Consider the following 19,893-nt stretch of genomic DNA (forward strand, 5'->3'; position numbering starts at 1 on the left):
CCCCCCCCACAGAAATGGAAGACAAGCTCACAACTTGTACCTGTTACACAAAGTTGAGACCCAACCCTGTGTACTTTGTGATTTCGGCATTGACCATAAGCCAAGTACCTATCTTGGGGGATCAGATTTCTGCTTGAAGAGCAGAGTCCACAACATTGCTTCTCCTTTGCAGACAAGGTGGTTCCCTCAGGATGAAAAGATTCTGGGGGATCTGGTTTAGAAACAATGGCTGAGATTTTGGTATGTAAGCAGTCACATGAGCAATTGAAGAGCATGTGTCTGTGTGTGTGAAATAGCATGCACCAGGAAACAAGCCACTGCTGGAATGGGTCAGCCATAGCTCTGGCAGAGGTTGTCCTTGAAAGGGCAGCTTCTGTGAGAGCTCTTTCAGCCCCACCTACCTCACAGGGTGTCTGTTGTGGGGGAGGAAGGTAAAGGAGATTGTGAGCCGCTCTGAGACTCTTCGGAGTGGAGGGCGGGATATAAATCCAATAATCATCTTCTTCTTCTTCACAGCCAGTGTGGTGCAGCAGTTATTGCCTTGGGCTAGCATCTGAGGGACCCAGGTTTGAATCCTATTCCCTACCCTGCCATGGAAGCTTATCAGCGGATCAGTCCCACAGGCTCAGCCTAGCCTACCTCACACAGATAGATCAAGATGGGTAACTGTGTTAGTTTGTTCTGTAGCAATAGAAAAGAGCAAGAGTCCAATAGAGCCTTAAAGACTAACCAAGTTAGTGTCAAGGGATGAGGTTTTGTGGGTCACTGCTGACTTCTTCAGTGACTTACAAATCTCATTCCCGGCAACGGATTTTGTTAATCTTTAATGTGCTGCTGGACTCTTGCTCTTTTCTGCTGCCACCTCACACAGCTGTTGTGAGGGTAAAATTGAGGCGGAAAGAACAAAGTCAGCTGCTTTGGGTGCCCAAAGTTGGGGAGAATGGTGGGATATAAATGAAACAAATAAGACTTTTCTTCAAAGGCCCCTTACTGTTCCCAGATGATTGGGGCTGAACTCGGAGATGCTGCCAGCGGGTGCTCCTTCCACAGCATGCCAAGTCAACCCTGCCCTCTGCACCTGGTCACTTTGTCTGCTTCAGGATTCGTTGCCACACACTTGATGTGTGTGCATTGGGGGGGGGGGGTTGCATCAGCGTGATTTTACCATGTACAGGGCGTTGCAGCCGGGTGTGGTGAACCATTTTCCTGTTGTTTCCCTGGGAAAGGAAATGGCCTTCGTTGGGGCCAGAGGCCTCCTCTGTAGCCCAAGTTAGCAGCTTCCTGGCTAGGGGAAACTTTCGTTGACCTGGATCCCGAGAGTGGCACTATGCTGGGCGCTTTTTTTGTAAGGATTTGGAGATAGAAGGCAGAGCTGAATGTGCTTGCATCGCTGCCTTCCTCCCTAAGGGTGTGGGCCTGACACGCTACCTCTGGAAGCTCAGGAAAATTCCTTAAGAAGGCACCAGCTTGTGGAGGAGCTTGTGTGTGCCAGGAGTCACCCTTGACCCACCCCGTTGTGTGTTTGTCCTCTATTCATGGCTGCAGCTGCCTGACCTTGAAGTGGATTTGGAGAGAGCACGCCTGGCAGAGCAGTCGATAATTCAGAAAGAGCTGCTGCAGACTGGCACAGGGCCAGGTCTGTTCTGCCGTGTTCCTGCTCGCGCCTCATGGTCACTGGTGACCTGGTTGCTTTTTCCTGCCTTTGGAAAGTAAAACAAAAGGCATCTAGAGGTGCAGGAGGGAGAAGCAAATGGCAGCTCTGCCAGCAGCACCGGAGGATTGACTACTGGGAATTCCGGGAGCAAAGGAAAGGCTGGATTCTGGACCTAGGGAGAGTCATGTGCTTTCCATTCAGTTGTCTGTAAGGGCCTTCATAATCTCTGTCACTTACACAAATTAAATGAGCGACACATCTTTCTTTTCAAGACTGAAAATGTGGGACTGTGGCTCAGTAGTAGATCAAAAGCCAGTAGAGCAGGGGTGGCCAACGGTAGCTCTCCTGATGTTTTTTTGCCTATAGCTCCCATCAGCCCCAGCCAGCATGGCCAATGGCTGGGGCTGATGGGAGTTGTAGGCAAAAAACATCTGGAGAGCTACCGTTGGCCACCCCTGCAGTAGAGCATTGGCTTGGCATGCTGAAGGTCCAAAGTTCGGTTCCTGGCATCTCCGAGTAAGAGGGATAGCTGGGGGCCTGAATGACCTGTGCTCGAGAGCCACTACCAGTCAGAGTTGACGAGACTGAACTTGATAGACCAAAGTCTGGCTCAGTGCAAGGCAGCTTAAATAAGGGAGTTGTGGCTCCCTGACAGAGCATCTGTTCAGCATACGGATAATCCCAGGTTCAGTCCTTAGCATCCCAAAAGAATCAGGCAGGAAGTGATATAAAAGGTTTCTTCCTAAGACCCTGGAGTAGTGCTGCCAGTCCGAGCAGACAGTCCTGACCTGGATAGACCAGGGTTCTGGCTACACTTAAGGCCATTTCATGTGTTCATAGATTCAGATGGGAAGCTGTGTTGGCCTGGAGCAGGGGTGGCCAAACTTTGGCTCGGGAGCCACATGTGACTCTTTCACACATATTGTGTGGCTCTCAGAGCCTCCACTGCCCCATTGACCAGCTTGGAGACGGCATTTCTCTCTTTAAATCACTTCGCCAAGCCAGCCAGCATCTTGGAGAATGTATTTAAAGTTAGTTCCTTGCATTCCACCTCTCCATCCTCCATCTATCTTCCTTCCCTCAAACATCTGAAGTTTGTGTCTTGAGGCTCTCAAACAGCTCACATTTATTCTCTGTGGCTCTTATGTTAAGCAAGTTTGGCCACCCCTGGTCTGGAGCAACGGAACAAAGTTTGAGCCCAGTGGCCCCTGTAAGTCCAACAAAGTTTAATTCTGGGTACAAGTTTTGTTCATGTGATACAGCCACAGCAATGTGCCACTAGGATCCTCCTGTTGGAATCTGGCACGCTACTACATACAGTTTTAAAACAATGCTTGTAAAAACCAATAATGCAAAAGATCTTACATGGCTGTTAAACCTTTTTATCCAGTATGCTTCTAAGAACCAGTTAAAACCCACTGCCTTACTGGCATCCTTTTCTGGGCCACATACTATAAAATCTTACAATTTTAATTTTTCTGTTTCCCTGTTGGTAGACAGACACAAGTACCAGAAAAGTCTGGTTTCATTGCGGGGGGGGGAGGAATCTGTGGGTAGAATGTAGTATACGGTTTGGCTCACTGGCCTGAGTCCTCCAGAGCTGTTCCTCTGTAGGTGTCTATCTTACATTCATTTGCTTTGCTTGTGCCATCTCTGGTTTCTCAGTTCCAGGACTGGGACAAGTGAAAGGGTGGAGGGAACTCTTTTGTGGTGGTGTACAACTGCCAACTTTTTCATCTCTCACAACTTGGATGGCAGAACTCCTTTTGTGTTTGCTGCATCTGAGAGTTGTGCCCTAGGATACTGGGAGGTGTTGCGCTAAAGACAGCACACAAACCCCTTCCCCAGTGATCACTGGGACTGTTGCTTGTATAGCTAGGTTGGCTGCAGAATTTGTGCTTCTGTGGATGGATTGTGAAGAGTTCTGAGTGTTGGGGGTAGGCCAGGGCTGTGGGAAACTTTATGCAAATCAAAACCGAAAACAGTGTATTTTTCAGTCCTTAAAGTTAGCTGTGGAGCCTGATGTGTGGCATGCTGACTGTCATGATCCATTCACCAGCAAGATCAAAAGACCAGGCTTCTAGTTACCATATGAGCTAGACTACTGCAATGTACTCTGTGTAGGGCAACCCTTGAAGACTATTCAGAAACCATAGTTGAAGTAAAATTTATACCCTGCTTTTATCCCCACTGGGGATCCAAAGCATCTCGCATCAAACTCCCTTTCTCTGTTTCATCCTCACAACAACAGTCCTGTGAAGGAGGCTATGCAGAGAGGGAGAGGCTGCTGGCCCAAGGTCACCCTGCAAGTTCCCCGGCAAAGCAGTTCAAATGTAGGTCTTCCAAATTCTAGTTCAATGCTCTAACCGCTGCTGCACATTTTGGGGTCGCAGAGAAGGAGGCTGTGCCCATAATAATAATTTTATTTATTTATTTCATTTTATTTCTATCCCGCCTTTCCCTGCACAGCAAGGCTGAGGGCAGGTAACAACAGTCAGAGTTTAAACCATCTTAAAATCATAGAATCGTAGTGTTGGAAGAGACCTCCAGGGTCATCTAGTCCAACCCCCTGCACAATGCCCCCCAACATATCTTCCGCTCCACGGATGCCCAGTGACCACTGCTCCAAGCCCAGAAGATGGCAAAACAAAAAAACAGGTTCCCTGGCAAAACAGGCCTTATGCATATAAACCATCTATGAAGCTTAACACCTATAAAGCCAATACAATATCTCTGTCTCAACTAGTGAAAGGAGGAAGGGCAGAGACAGGGGCAATGCAGCTGGATAATTAATTGCACAGTAATTATCACATGGCATTGTGTGTGTTGTATCCAGGAGATCCAAAGATTGTCTGGCAGCCTTACGTTCTAACGCTTCTAGCATTTTGTACCACTACTAATGGCAAGCTAGACTTATTTGGGAAGGGGGGCTAAGAGAGGAGGACTCTCCAGGCTGAGTCTGCTGCTCTTAATCACTATACCATGCTGTGCCCAGAGATCCACGCTGTCTTCTTCACGGGGGTGAAGCAGTGTCAGCTTGTTCTTCTGACCACCCAAGGGAAGTTTGGACCCCTGTCCCCTCATTTGCTTTCTCCCCTATTACCAGAAATTGTCTCTTGGGGAGAGTCATCTGTTGGGCTTGCCCATATCCTGCAATCTAGGAGATGGGGAGAGAAATGCTGGCCCTTCCATCAGCCGGTAGAGATCTCCTGTGGCACTGGCCTGGAATTATAGTGGGCATGCCAGGGCAACTTGTTCTTTTTTTATTTAAAAGGGGTGTAGACACAGTTGTTTAGAGAGTCAGTGCCCTTGGCTATAGTTAAAGGTAGTCCCCTGTGCAAGCACCCATCATTTCCAACTCTGGGGTGACATCGCATCACAACGTTTTCACGGCAGACTTTTGTTATGGGGTGGTTTGCCATTGCCTTCCCCAGTCATCTACACTTTCCCCCGACCTCGGAAGGATGGAAGGCTGAGTCAACCTTGAGCCGGCTACTTGAACCCAGCTCCCGCCGGGATTGAACTCAGGTTGTGAGCAGAGAGCTTGGACTGCAGTACTGCAGCTTTACCACTCTGCGCCACAGGGCTAGCCCTTGGCTAGCAGGAGAGAAACATTGGCTTCATCTGCATTGCCAGTTCAAGTAGCAAGTTTTGTTTGTTTTTAAGCCACTGAATCCAAGTTGACCTCGCAGCAGAATTTAAGGTGCTTTGTTGTGCATGTGGATGCGCATAAGCAAATGAGGGCATGCATACAGAGGACACACGATCCCGGGGATAACTTCCAAAGCTATGCCTCTGTGCTCATTCTGGGTTTTGATGGCCTGTGCGCATGCATTAGTAGGACCTTTTCTCTGCAGTGGTTCAGCAGCTGGGAAGGCTGCTGCATCTCTCGCCTTCCTCGTCTCAAGGAGGGGCCGTCCACAAGGGAACGAGCACTGATTGTGCTTCAGTCTCTAAGCCCCTCATTTACTCGGATCCAGAAATAGAAGATGATGTCATTCCCAGCCCTCCCTGGAGACGCAGCTCCTGCTACAAGGTGCCCCGGGTTCCTTCCAGCCAGACGCTTACTGCTTGTGAGTGAGCAGTGCCCTCTGCTGGAATATGGGTTAAGCATGGCCCATGTGCAGGCATGGACCTTGAAAAGGAGGATTTTTAAAGAAAGGAGCGTTCTCTCAGTGATACGTTCCCAGTCTCGATCGCTCTAGTCTTGGGAAGGCAGTTCAGTGACAGAAGGTCATCAAAAAGCAATCAAGGACTGTGCTAAATGGTCTTCAGAGCAGGGAAACCAGTTTGAATCCCAACTCCACCTGAATGATCTTGGCCCAGTCGTTCTCTCTCAGCCTGATTTATTCCACAGGGTCAGTAGCCCCATCAATTTATTACAGTTTTGGCAAGCTGTCACATGAAGGTGGAGATCACACCATGCACAGTCCTCTCCATTATGGGCAGTTGCCATTTTGTGTGAAATGTGAATATTTGTGTGAATGTGCATATTTCCCAGCTTTGGTACTCCTGATCAGAAAGACAAATTTTTGAGAGTCCATGGAAGACAAGTGCATTGCCCTGTTTTGGCAACTGTGCATATGGGGATGCTTGCATGTAGCCCACAGTCTTGTTAGATATACAGTCAGTGCGCCAAAATTGTAACAAGCAACAGGGCTTTTGTGAGGATGGAATAGAGAAGACCCTTGTAAGCTATTTGGTACCCTTTAGTGGGAAAGATGGAGTAAGTACATTTATGCTTGCCTGTCCCCCAGTCAGGAAACCACCGCAGATGAATTGGACAACAGTAATAGCTGGTGAAAAAAGTCTTAAAGACCGCTTAAATCCTTTATCCATCAGATTCTATTATATTCATAGAACACATCAAAAGAGCATATTATGCTTCTCATATTACATACAATACATCATTTATATCATTGCATTTGAAACAAAAATTCTTACCAAAGTTCTTAAAGTTACAGTCCCATGCACTTGCACTCAGTGTATCCCGCAGTCATCACTCCACACACTGAATATCCAGCACAAAATCCAGTGCCCAACTTTTCTTCTCAGATGGGTGATGTCAGGTAGCACTAGCAGACTGTAAAGTAGCTGTATTTCTTTCAAAAAATAGGCGGCAACATGAATCCTAGGTTGACTTCATGTTTCTGTAATCCTTCTCGGCCGCAACTAAGATTGGAACCAGTGCTTTTTACATTTCTTACTCCGGCTTTACACAACTCTCAGTCACTTATCATAGCACTATAGTTCTCGGATGACTTCCAAACACACACACACAAATACCCCACCCCAAATCATACACAGCTGGCTGTTAATGTACATCGGTTTCTGTCAAAAGTACACTACCCAGGAAATTCATCTTTTTTATTGTATAGTGAATCAACAAAGAGATCTGGGTGTCATCACCTGCAAAATTAGCATGCAGTCAGTTGCTAATTTATTCCCAGCCACCCCCAGTGTGCAGCCACTTTAAACCTGATAGGAATAAATTTATATTCTGGACTGTGAGACACCTCCTCCCTTTGACTTTCTGTGACTGGGGCAGTTGCTGTGGCTTTGTCAGCATAGTAAGACAAGGTGATTAGCAGCCATGGTGGCAACATCGCACTCCTTTGGAGGGGCACAAAGCCAGATTCCCAGAGCTGATCTTAGAGCCTCCAAGACAAGGGTGGCCAAACTGTGACTCGGGAGCCACATGTGGCTCTTTCACACATATGATGTGGCTCTCAAAGCCCTCACCAGCCCCATTGGCGGGCAGCTTGGAGAATGCATATAAAGTTAAAGTCGCTTTTTTCCACCTCTCCTTCCCCTCTCCCATCTATTTCCTCCCTCCTGGCTCTCAAACACCTGATGTTCATGTCTTGCGGCTCTCAACCATCTGATGTTTATTCTATGTGGCTCTTACGTTAAGCAAGTTTGGTCACCCCTGCTCCAAGGCATAGTAACTGCTCGGAAGCATCAGCCTAAGGGAGGGGATTTGTACAACTGACCATCCAGGGAAGAGAAAAAAGTTCCCAAGCCTGTCTTGCTAGACCCAGATTGTCTCATGGTTCTAGCCAATGTGATTTGCATTCCCTGCCATTCATTCATTCATTCATTTATTGTATGGCAGTTCCCTGTCATATTTCTCTGCATTGGGGACCTTTAACTGGGTGGCACAGAAATGTTTTAAATAAATGAATGAATTCCCATCAGGTTGCCTTGCGAACTTTGTCCCTTTCTTTGGCACAGGTGGTGGTCCCAACGCGCGTAGGGCAGGTCTATGTCTACGACTCCCCCAAAGGAGAACAGGACGAGTATGACGTTCCCCGACACCTCCAAGAAATCTACGATGTGCCACCGACTCGGGGCCTGCTGTCTAATCAGTGCAGTCAAGAAGTGAGTGGTGCCCCCTTTGCTGTGGGTGCCCAGAGGTGGGGGAAAGGAAGGAAGTGTGGATAGAGCAGCTGTGTCACTTCAGAGTGTGTGAGGGGGGAGTGGCAGAATGAGGGTGGCCCTGATTCCATGTTGCTAGGCTAGATCATAACAAGGAGTTTTGAGTTCTGAATTCTCTTCCACTTCTTTAAAAAAAAAATTACCACCCTGCAGCTCCCTCCCTGGAAGAAAAAAAATTAATGTGGAAGGGGTATCTCCTGCCCAACCTGTTTCCTGTTGTGCCAGGTGTCTCCCCCACCTTTTGGGGGCATGGAACAGTATTCCAAATCCATCTGCCTCCTGGAATGTTGAGTGATCTGTATTATCATCTCTGTATTCTAAATCCTCATTCCCACAGTTTTGCTGCTTAGGGTCACAGGTCTTAAGTCAGTGAGACATGAATGTGGGTGTATAGTTATGAATAAAATTAATATTCAGTGAAGACTTCCCAGCACCTTCTAAGAAAAAATAAATAAAATTTAAACTAACATCTAAAAGTAGCAAGACAGGTAATCTGGCCTGTTGTCCCTAGAAAACAGAGACGGTGCTGCCACCCAAAAGTCCCTGTTTTTTGCCACACTGATTCTCACCTCACTAGCCCTCACCCCTTGAAATGGGGCCTCTGCTGCAAAGCTAGCGTTCAGTGAGAATAAGCATCTAAATTTCTTTCTTTGTCTTTTGCCAGGTATATGACACACCCACCTTGGCAGCAAAGGGCCTCAACAACCGGGATCTGGCTCATTCCCAGGAGATTTATGACGTGCCACCCAGTGTGGAAAAGGGCTTGCAGGTGGTGAGTGACAGGCTTGGAATTTCCATTGACTTGGGTGGCAAGTACTTTAATAGGGGGCCAGAGAAATTTGGAGTGAGGCTGACTGTGATCAGAAGACCTGTAACTGTCATTCTGCACAGAAAAAGCACTATTGGGGGAAACACAAGCAAGATGTTATGCTGGCAAATGGAAGCCCACCAATCATATGTTTTGGGATTGTGATTTGCTCATCCTGCGAAAGGGGCATCCAGGTACAGCTTCCATTCCAATGAACCAGATCTCTGATTTTCTAGTGCTTTGCTTTGTATAAATACAAGCTGTAGCCCAATGCAAAATCCATACCTTGCCATATTCGCATGTTATAGCAATCATATGCAGGGGTGGAATTCTAGCAGGAGCTTCTTTGCATATTAGGCTACACACCCCTGATGTAGCCAATCCTCCAAGAGCTTACAAAAAAAAGCCTTGTAAGCTCTTGGAGGATTGGGTACATCAGAGGTGCGTGGCCTAATATGCAAAGGAGCTCCTGCTAGAATTCCACCTCGATCATATGCATCAAGGAAACCCACATTGTTTTCCATATGTGCAGCTTGCAGGCTTCTACTTTGCATCTACACCAGCAGAAGGTTTTCAGAGGGTTTGTGTGCATTCTTCATCATTGCAATTGCAGAATTTTTGCATTGCCAATAAGATTAAAGAATCTGGTCTCTGGGCTGATTTTGGAAATGAATTTCTAACTGTTGAAGGTCTTCACTGATCAGTGTAAAATCCAGACATGATCTGCTAGAAGCCCTCCACTAATATTTTTTTTCTCTTAGATAGTGATTTTCAGGGGTATACTGGAGCCAACATTGAACTATCATGAACAGTAGCCATTAATCCACCACAGATTTGTCTTATTCTCTCTTTGATAGCCACTTGTGTTAAAACTTATGGTGGTTAGTCAAGGAGGAATTATGCAGGATTGGGAAGATACATGGAAATCTTCTTCTGTATGCGAAGTCTTCTTCCGGGATTTGCCTGTTCTTTGTGTAGTGTTTGGCACATGTAACCTTGACTTTCTAGCTAGGCCTGGTCAGCCCCAAGGCTTTCCCCAATGTGCCATCTCTCTGCGATGCTATTTGGAAAAACCAGCTGTCTGTAAGGTCGTGCAGAACTGGTATTCTGAGTTTGCCCAGCATCTTTTCAGCTCCCACCATTTCCATGAGTAGAAGCTAGAGGTGTGGAGTAATCAAGGGAGGATATGGAACACTTGGAGTTTAGTGCTGCCTTTGATATATCCCTACAGGTGTACGACATCCCCCCATCAGTCAGCAAGGACGTCCCCGATGGCCCAACACGAGAGGAGACCTATGACGTACCCCCTGTCTTCTGCAAGCCTAAGCCCTTTGACCCCTCCCGGCACCCGCTTATCCTAGCTCAGCCTGTAGCGCCGCCAGCAGAACCATACTTGCCTGAAGATGTCTATGATGTGCCACCAGCCGCCAACAAGGGTATGCCCGAGGCCCAGGAGATCTACGATGTTCCACCCGGTTTGCGAAAGCTGGCTAGCCAGGAAGTCTATGACATCCCACGAGAGCTGCCAATCGGCAGCAAGGATGGGGAAGGCGATTATATTTATGACGTGCCGCCCCAGGTAGATCGGGAGGGCAAGACGACTGACGGAAAGCGCCTCTCGGCCTCCAGCACAGGCAGCACCCGCAGCAACCTCTCCAGCTCCTCTCTGGACATGGTGCCCGTCAAGGAGGCCCCAGACAAGGAGCTCCACCTCGACCAAGCAGTCGCCATGGAGACGCTGGCCCGGCTCCAGAACAACGTCAGCACTGCCGTCTCCTACCTCATGTCCTTCATCAGTAGCACTTGGCGCAGCCCCGAGCAGATGGAGGCGCAAGCAGCCAACATCCAGGGGGCGGCCGAGAGCATCAAGGGAGCACTCAGGGAACTGCTGGAATTTGCCCGGGGCGCCGTAAGCAACGCTGCCCAGGCCTCGGATCGCTCCCTGTACTCCAAGCTCAGCAAGCAGCTGCAGAAGATGGAGGAGGTGTATCAGGCACTGCTGAGGCACAGCCAGGCACTGGACAGTTGCAGCTGGGCACCCAGCGCCCTGGTGCCCAGCAAGCCTGGCGCCCCTGACGATCTGGAGCATTTTGTCATGTGCTCACGGGGTGTGCCCGATGACACCAAGCACCTGGCCTCCTTCCTGCACGGCAATGCCTCCCTGCTCTTCAAACAGACCAAGGCGCCCCCTGCCTCCCTGGGGGATGGCAGCCTCGGCCACGGCACCCCGACCGATAAGGCAAGCAGCATCCAGTCCCGGCCCCTGCCCTCTCCGCCCAAGTTCCTGCCGCAGGACTCGCCCGAAGGGCAATACGAGAACAACGAGGGCGGCTGGATGGAAGATTATGACTACGTGCACCTGCAGGTGGGGTTGGGGAGGCAGGAGGGGGAGGTGTGGCCGTGTTACGGGAGGGAAGTACGAGACTGCCCCCCCATCCCCTCCATAGTGCAGCTCAAAAGAGCAGAATTAGAGGGAGGCCAGGCTCCCCCTAATTGGTTCTGGTTACCTCTGTTGCTCCCATGACATTTCACACAGCCGGGTTATTTGTTCTTATTTGGTTATATCCTTGTTTTCTTCCCCAAACGGGGGCCCAAAGCCGCTCACAAGATTATTCTACCTTCTTCCATTTAAACCTCACAACCAGCCACACTGTAAGGCATGTTAGGCTGAGAAAGAGTGACTGACCCACGGTCACCGGCAAGCTTCCATGGCAGAGTGGAGATTTGAGCCTGAGTCTCAAATCTCCTGTAAGCTCCTGGAGGATTGGCTACTAAAGGGGGGTGCAAAGGAGTTTCTGCTACAGAAAAAGCCCTGCTTCTGCTCCCTTGTTAGCATGACAGTTCTGGGAAGCTCTTTTGAGAGGCTGAGCTTCCCAGAAATTGCCATCTGAAAGCATTGCCCTTAGGGGCTCAGCAGTTTGAGGGCACTCCTTTGGGTGCTGACAGCTCTTTTGTTGGGGTGGCAGTTTGGCCCAGTTGGTGTCTCTGAAGATAGCCCTGTGCTGCCTGCTGTCTTGGCCGAGTCTGTGTTGAATTATTTATTTTATTTTAGTCAATTTATATTCTGCCCTTTCCTAGGAATGGGCTCAGGGTGGATAACAACATAATAAAATAACAATTTAAAGTGTACATTTAAAACCAGAACAAAATGAAACAGTACAACGAGCTTCTGAATCTTCTGAATCTACACCACTAAACACAGGCCTGTATAACTTGTCATGTAACAAATCTAGGCAAGGAAATTCCAAATCTAGGCAAGGAAATTCCTGGAAATTTGGGGTTGGATCCTGGGGTGGGCAGTGTTTAGAGAGTGACTGGACCTCAGGGGGATATAAAGCCATAGAGTTCATCCTCCAAAATGGCCATTTTCTCCAGGTGAACTGATCTGTCTTGTCTGGAAATCAGTTACATTTCTGGAAGAGCTCCAAGCCCCACTGACTTTCTCTCCTCCTTTGAAACTAGGGGAAGGAAGAATTTGAGAAGACCCAGAAGGAACTGCTTGAAAGAGGCAATATCATCCGGCAAGGCAAAGGACAACTGGAGCAGCAGCAGGTCAGTAGGATGGACATGCAAGGTCCCATAATTTTGCAGATGACACTGGGCTGGCCAGTCAGTGCTGTGCAAACTCAGCTTCTACCAAAAGTTAGGTTAGGTTACCCCTGAGCTTGGCCCAGTCAGGAAAGTTGTAAGTGTGTTGCAACAGCAGAGAGCACAGTTCCACTGATGGCTTGTCTTTATTGCTTTGTGACTCTGACTTCTCCTTAGTAAATGAACCAGGTGTAGAATATGAAAATGATGGTGTACCACAGGCATCATTTTGGCTATGCATGCTCACTTAATAAGTTCCATGGCTTCAGAGTGAACTTTGAAGAAGAAGAATTGCAGATTTATACCCCGCCCTTCTCTCTGAATCAGAGACTCAGAGTGGCTTACAATCTTTTTTATCTTCTCCCCCCACAACAGACACCCTGTGAGGTGGGTGGGGCTGAGAAGACTCTCACAGCAGCTGCCCTTTCAAGGACAATTCCTGTGAGAGTTATGGCTAATCCAAGGCCATTCCAGCAGCTATAAGTGGAGAAGTGGGGAATCAAACCTGGTTCTCCCAGATAAGAGTCTGCACACTTAACCACTACATCAAACTGGCTCTCAGGATTGGGCTGCAAGCTAGTAATATGTCTGAATATCCCACCTGGTCCAATGTAACTTGTACGGCACAAAACTTAGTGCAGAATCATGGCTGCTGTCATCCTCTATGACAGGCCTCTTTCCTCTGGTTCCAGTCTTGAGAAGCCTGCCATAGACACTCTTCTCACCCCAAGGTTCGCTCTCCATGCTGTCTGGAAATGGGTGTGTGTGTCAATAGCTCGTCTGTTTTATTGGGCTCTCTTGAGTTTTTCGTCTTTCATTTGGGCCTGGTGAAGATCTAAGGCTTGCAGTGATGCTTGGTGATATGCTCAGGTCTCAAGTTTGCTCTTGTGATTGCAGAGACAGCCAGTGAAGGCTAGGAGGGGCCATGGCTCAGTGGTAGAGGATCTACTTTGCATATGGAAGGTCCCAGGTTCTGTCCCCAGCATCTCCAGTAAAAAGGATCTGACTGTAGGTGATGGGAATGACCTTGACCTAAGACCGCTGGAGAACCACTGCCAGTCAGAGTAGACAAAACTGGTTTTGACAGGCTAACGGTCTAACTTAGCACAGGACACCTTAGTGCATTTATTGTTGCTACCCAACCAACCGCTGGCTCTTTCTGTCCTCAGCTGAAGCAGTTTGAGCGCCTGGAACAGGAGGTCACACGGCCGATTGACAATGACCTCTCCAACTGGACGCCACCACAACACTACGCCCACGTCCGTGGGGGCGGCACTACCCTCTGTCCCTCTGACCGGCAGCTGCTGCTCTTCTACTTGGAGCAGTGCGAGGCCAACCTCACCACGCTGACCAACGCCGTGGACGCCTTCTTCACTGCCGTCAGCAGCAACCAGCCACCCAAGATCTTCGTGGCGCACAGCAAGTTCGTCATCCTGAGTGCCCACAAGCTGGTCTTCATCGGGGACACTCTGTCACGCCAGGCCAAGGCCCAGGACGTGCGCCACAAGGTCACCCACTACAGCAACCTGCTTTGCGACATGCTCAAGGAGATTGTGGCAACCACCAAGGTGGCTGCCCTCCAGTACCCCTCCCCTGCAGCTGCCAAGGACATGGTGGAGCGGGTCCATGAGCTTGCAAACAGCACGCAGCAGTTCCGGATGGTTCTGGGGCAGCTTGCGGCTATGTGAAGCCCCTTCATTCCCTTGGAAGAGGAGGCCTGCTTACAAGCCATTCCCTGTAAATACCTTACCGGACAACTGCCTGCAGATGAACTGACCTTAGGTAGAGGGGTGGCTTGGTTGGCTGGCTGGCTGCTCCCTCTTCCTTCCCTTCCCCAAATTGTTCTGTTGGCACAGACTTCAATGCCAGCAAGTTCCAGAGAGCCTGATGCAGGCCTAATCCTGTTCTGTTGGCAAGGAGCAACACTTATCGTCCTGATGGCAGACAGGAGCAGGTCACAGAAGGCAAATAATTATTTTTTTCCCTGATTCCAAAATGGTTTGGTTAATGGGCACTATTTAAATCAAATAAAGAGACATAGAATCCAAGCAATTAGAGGGGTGAGGGAGAAAGATTTGTGTTGTGTGATTTTCTTACTGTGTGTGGTCAAAAAGACCTGTGTACCATAAACACACATCTGAGTGAATATGGCCCAGTTTCCAGTTTGATACAAGATCACAATGGGGTAACCTTGACTGCATGAAAAGAAGTCTCCTTTCACTGTTCCAGTCTGGGCAACGGTACCCACATACATCAATAAAGATGTCTAAAACAACAGAGTGAAGCTCCTGTACAAATTAGGAAAGAAGTTTGAGAAGCAGATATCATGAAACCAGAGGTAGTTTATTGAGGGAAATCATATCTGTAATTCTGAACCTGTCCACAGAGTGTGGATTAATAGATCCACAAAATGGAGCTAGGGAGTAGGGATGGACATGGACCAGGAAAATGTGGTTCGTTTCAGCGGTGTGCCCCCTTCATGAGCCACAAATTGTCATGAACTTTAAAGAGTTAAACAAACTGATTCGGTTTGTGACATGGTGGAATGTCCCCTCCTGTGTGCTAGAGACACCAAACTAACAGGTTCTCTAGCTGACTCTCCTCTACTTGTCCTCCAAGTTTGGTGAGGATTCGAATTATGGGGTGTGAGTTGTTATCCCCAAAGAAGGTGCCCCATCCGCCATTGTTTCTAATTGAGAGGAAAAAAGCAGCAAAAAGGGGGGGGGGGAGGCAATAGAAGCCCCACAGATCAGAATTGAAGTCCCAGAGAATCTCTGCAGTAGAAACTGAAGATTGGGGGGGGGGGGCATTTTTTGCATGCTCAGGAGAACCAGTACAATGTGCCCAGCAGAACCAGTGCCATTGTAGCAATGCAAACTCAACAAGACTAAGGTCAAACCAGAGTCTCTGCAATAGAAACTGAAGGGGGGGCATATTTGCAAGCCCAGCAGAACTAGAGTCACTATGACAGTGCAGACCATACAGGATTAAGATCAAACGAGAATCTCTGTAGTAGAAACTGAGGGGGGCATTTTTGCAAACCCAGCAGAACCAATACAATGGACTAGTGCTCAGCAGACCCCATGCCATTATGGCTATGCCAGCTCAAGAGGACTGATGTGAAGCACAGAATCTAAGCAAGAAGGAGCTGCAAGGCCAGCAGAACCAGTGCAATATACTAGTGCCCACCAAAACCCAGTGGCAATACATGCTCAATCACAATTCAAGCTCTGGGCAGGAAGGTAGTATTTTTGCAAGCCCAGCAGAACTGGTACAATGTACAGAGTGCCCAGCAGTACCAGTGCAACCACAGACTACCCAGCAGAACCCATGCCACTGGCATTGCAAGCTTAAAAGGGCTGATCTCAAAGCACAGGCTCACAAATCCAAGCGAGGAGAGGTGAGATTTTGCAAGCTCTGTGCAAGGAAATGGGAAATGAGCACAAAGGAACCTGGCAAAGGGAAGGGGGGGGCCTCTTGAAATTGAGATGACTAGTTTGAAACTGACAAGAGTGTTTCCTAGGCTGCAGAATTCCACTCCCACCCCTGTTGCTTTGAAGTTTGGTAAGCATATTTTTTCATTGGAGACAGTCCTTCTAGAAATGTATCTGTTCAGAGACTGGCAGGAACCTCCATGAACTGCTTGAAAGTTCATGCTGGTTGAAGAAGACCGTAGATTTTTACCCCGCCTTCTCTGAATCAGAGTCTCCGAGTGGCTTACAATCTCCTTTATCTTCCCCCCCAACAACAGATGCCCTGTGAGGTGGGTGGGGCTGAGAGGGCTCTCACAGCAGCTGCCCTTTCAAGGACAACTCCTGCAAGAGCTATGGCTGACCCAAGGCCGTTCCAGCAGGTGCAAGTGGAGGAGTGGGGAATCAAACCCAGTTCTCCCAGATAAGAGTCCACACCCTTAACCACTACACCAAACTACCCAGGAACTTACAAACTTAAGTTCATGAACTGATTCATGCCCATCCCTATTAGGGACAGATAGAGATTTCTCTAAAAACTTGTAAGTTTTCATAAAAATCTGGAATTTTTGAAAAATTACATCAGGGGATTAAAACTCTCCAAAATCGTAGAAACAACACCTGTAGCTATAAGAACACTGCCCACTGAGCTCTCAGTTGCCCTTTTGGAGTTGCTAGGCAACTACAACAATATTGCTGATCCTTCCAAGCCTCAGTGTCTGTGAAGCAAACTCATGCGTATGGGGACAGGGGTGCATTTTGAGGCAAAATCAGCCAACTCCTGTCCCTTTCTCCTGTCATTTCTAATGGAGGAGGCCCAGCAGTTATCACACAGTCTGGCCAGATTTCCCCAGGAAGAGGCTGACAGGAAGGAAAAGCTGGATGGGTACAGATAAAGGTAGGTTGGCTGGCTGGTGAGAATGAGGCAGGAAAAGAGAAACTATGGGTGCTGCCTGGAAAGGGAAAGAGGCAACTTTGAAGAAGGTGATACAGGGTTAAATGAGATGTCCCACACAAATTCTTGCAGGATCCCCACTTGTAATTTGCTAATTCACGTATTAATATCAAGGTGGATTGGCCATTTAATTTGCTGGGAAAGTTCCTGGTGTGCCATTGCCCTGCAAGACTACTTGCCAGAAGCATGCAGAGCCAACCCCCAGTTAATCTGCTAATGCCATGGGCCACTTGGCTCAGATCCTTCAATAGCACTGATGACTGGTGCTGGCTCATATACTGTCAGTTTGCAGGAGGTAGCAACCCATTGTTGGTGTTGCTGGTCAGGTTTAAGCAGTGCCATCTTGTAGCACTACAGGGCTACTGGGCTTGCTGCTGTTTACTTTTAACTTGCTAGTCTGCCCCTGCATGCAACAATACCGGAATACCCAGTTTAATGGGCATTTAGGATGGCTCAGATGCCAACACACACTGCAATGTGTATTACTGGATGGAAGGCTGGCGGTCAGGAATGTACATCAAGGGGTTTACACAGTGGTAATTGGTTCCTGGCAAAGTTGCAGCTCCCAGAACCCCAACCACCTAGGTTGCCAATAGTCCCCAAAGTTAAAATCCAAAGACAGAAGGCGAGATGTTTGTGATGTCACAGCAGACAGGAGATAAAGTTGTACAAACATGGGTGGTTGGGAGCAGGTCAGATGTGAACTTTGGGGTTGAACTCTGACATCAGTTACAGTCCCAAAGGCGTATGTGAAAAAATCATTTTGACCCAGCTTGATGCTTGGGGGGGTGGGGGTGGGTTGGGCAGTAGTGGGGGGGGGGGCAGGTGAGTCACCAGGTTGTCTGAAGGTGGGAGTCCTGGGAATATTTGCAAATAAGGGAAAAGGGGAAGTCTTTGGAGTGAGGGTGGTGCTGGACAGAGACAGTCCTAATTACTTCACTGAGCTGGGTTTTTAGCTGGAAATTCAAACCAGTCCAAAATGGACCGGTTTGAACCCATAATGGATCAAAGGGGGGGGGGTCACACCCAGTCCTGCCTGTTCCCTCTCTGTGGGCTCTCAGACTTTCCTGACCATGTAAGGAGGGCCTGGCTCAGTTTTGATAGATGGGTGGATTGGCTAGTTGAATTAGCTCTGGCAAGTTCACTGCTTGATCTGTTCCTTGAATTTAGAAAGGTGCAGAATCTAGATCCTTGTGTGCATCTGGCCAGTCCCTCCTCTACCTCTGTCTGTCCATGTGCCAAGTGTCAGTCAAGAAGAAGAGATTGGCTTTATACCTGTCCTTCACTTGGAGTCACTGAGCAGTTTACAATCTCCTTTCCCTTCCTCTTCTCCCAACAGACACCCGTGAGGTAGGTGGGGCTGAGGAACCTCTTTCCAGAACAGCTGTTTCTGAACAGAGAGCAGCTCTTTCAAGAACTGTGACTGACCCAAGGTCACTCAGGTGCTGTGGAAGAGTGGGGAATCAAATTTGGTTCTCCCAGACTGGAGTCCATGCACTTAACCACTACACCAAACTGGCTGTACCAGGGAATGCTATTGCTTCCTGGCTTTTCATAGATATATTTGGGAGAGAAAATGACCCCAGTTTTCGCTGAACTCCAAAAATCTGCTCTAAAACCAGTCTAGGGTTGATAAAGGTAAAGGCAGTCCCCTGTGCAAGCACCAGTCGATCTTCTTCGTGGTCTCTGTGCATTCACACATATGGGTAATCCGCAGGATTGGCCCCGACCTCGGAGAGTTCAAAGCAATCTTGATCGTAGATCTGGCGCGCCTCCCGCTTGTCCTGGGAGGAGTCAGCTACTGCGCATGCCTGGAGAAGGGGGAGGTGCTTAGCCACTCAGTTTCTTCCTTACCGCCGACCGGATCGCACCTTCCTCGTTGATCTCCAACCTCTTCATTGCAATCTCTACAACTACCTTCTCTTCAACCTCAACTCTTCATCTTCTACTTCTACCTGGTATCGTATAAAAAAAAAAAAAAAAAAAAAAAGGGGGCCTTTTCTTACTATCTCTTCGGGACTTTTCCCCCCCCCCCCCCTCCCCGGGCGGATGGAAGGAAGGGACAAGATAATCTTTAAACGCTGCACCAGCTGCTCATCCAAAATCCCCTCATCCGACGGTCACTCTCTGTGCTTGTTCTGCCTTGGAGAGGCCCACCGTCCAGACTCCTGCGTGCACTGCAGCCAATTTGGCAAACAGGCCCGCAAGAACCGCGCCGCGAGACTCAGGAGCCACCTCATGGAAACCACACTCCGACCGGCCATGCCGCATGGCGGACAAAAACAACCCGCGCCATCTTCCCCACACCTCGTGGGAGAGACGCAGTCGGCAGCTTCCGTGGCACAGGGTCCCAGTAAGCCTAAGACCGGCAAGCACTCCAAGAAGTCGGACGACCCCAAGAAGCGCCGCCGTTCCGATTCCGCCCACTCGGACCCGACGGGTAGCGTGAGCTCCAAGAAGCACAAGACCCGACCTCTCGACTCGGTCTCGAACCCGACCACCAAGCCGAAGACCCCGAACCCGAGCGCCACTGCCTCCGGATCGCTGCCGAAGACTCCGACATCGAAGTCGACAGCAACACCATCAATCACTCCATTGGAAATCATCCGCATTTCATCCAAGTCACCGTCCATTCCGAATTCCCCACCAGACCAACTGCTGGATACGCACTCTACCGCATCCGTTGGGATCCTCGACCCATCTAAATTCATAGATCTCTCGCACCCTGTAGACGCCCACGCGCTCACCAGAGAACCCTCGACCCCGAGAGTCCTCCCGACCAGACCGCGGTCTCGCAGTCGCAGACGCACCAGATCCCGCAGTCGCCGGCACACCAGGTCGCGCAGTCGCCGTCACACCAGGTCTCGCAGCCGCCGCCGCACCAGGTCCCGCAGTCGCCGCCGCACCAGGTCCCGCAGCCGCCGTCGCTCCCGCAGCCACCGCAGGGGGAGACACTACTACTACTCTCCATCGAGATCCA

General features: G+C 49.1%; 1 protein-coding gene across 1 annotated transcript in view; it reads left to right on the plus strand.

Annotated features, from left to right (window-relative positions):
• Positions 1 to 14,540, plus strand: part of BCAR1 (BCAR1 scaffold protein, Cas family member) — a 49,145-nt gene extending 34,605 nt beyond the window's left edge. Inside the window, exons 3-7 of the mRNA XM_060253653.1 lie at positions 7,889 to 8,035; positions 8,757 to 8,864; positions 10,132 to 11,265; positions 12,363 to 12,452; positions 13,658 to 14,540. Of these exons, the coding sequence (XP_060109636.1) occupies positions 7,889 to 8,035; positions 8,757 to 8,864; positions 10,132 to 11,265; positions 12,363 to 12,452; positions 13,658 to 14,176 (1,998 nt within the window). The 3' untranslated portion in view covers positions 14,177 to 14,540. The remainder of the gene's footprint in view (positions 1 to 7,888; positions 8,036 to 8,756; positions 8,865 to 10,131; positions 11,266 to 12,362; positions 12,453 to 13,657) is intronic.
• The last annotated feature ends 5,353 nt before the right edge of the window (positions 14,541 to 19,893 follow it).

Source organism: Heteronotia binoei, chromosome 14 (assembly GCF_032191835.1).
Source record: "Heteronotia binoei isolate CCM8104 ecotype False Entrance Well chromosome 14, APGP_CSIRO_Hbin_v1, whole genome shotgun sequence".
Classification (NCBI taxonomy): domain Eukaryota; kingdom Metazoa; phylum Chordata; class Lepidosauria; order Squamata; family Gekkonidae; genus Heteronotia; species Heteronotia binoei.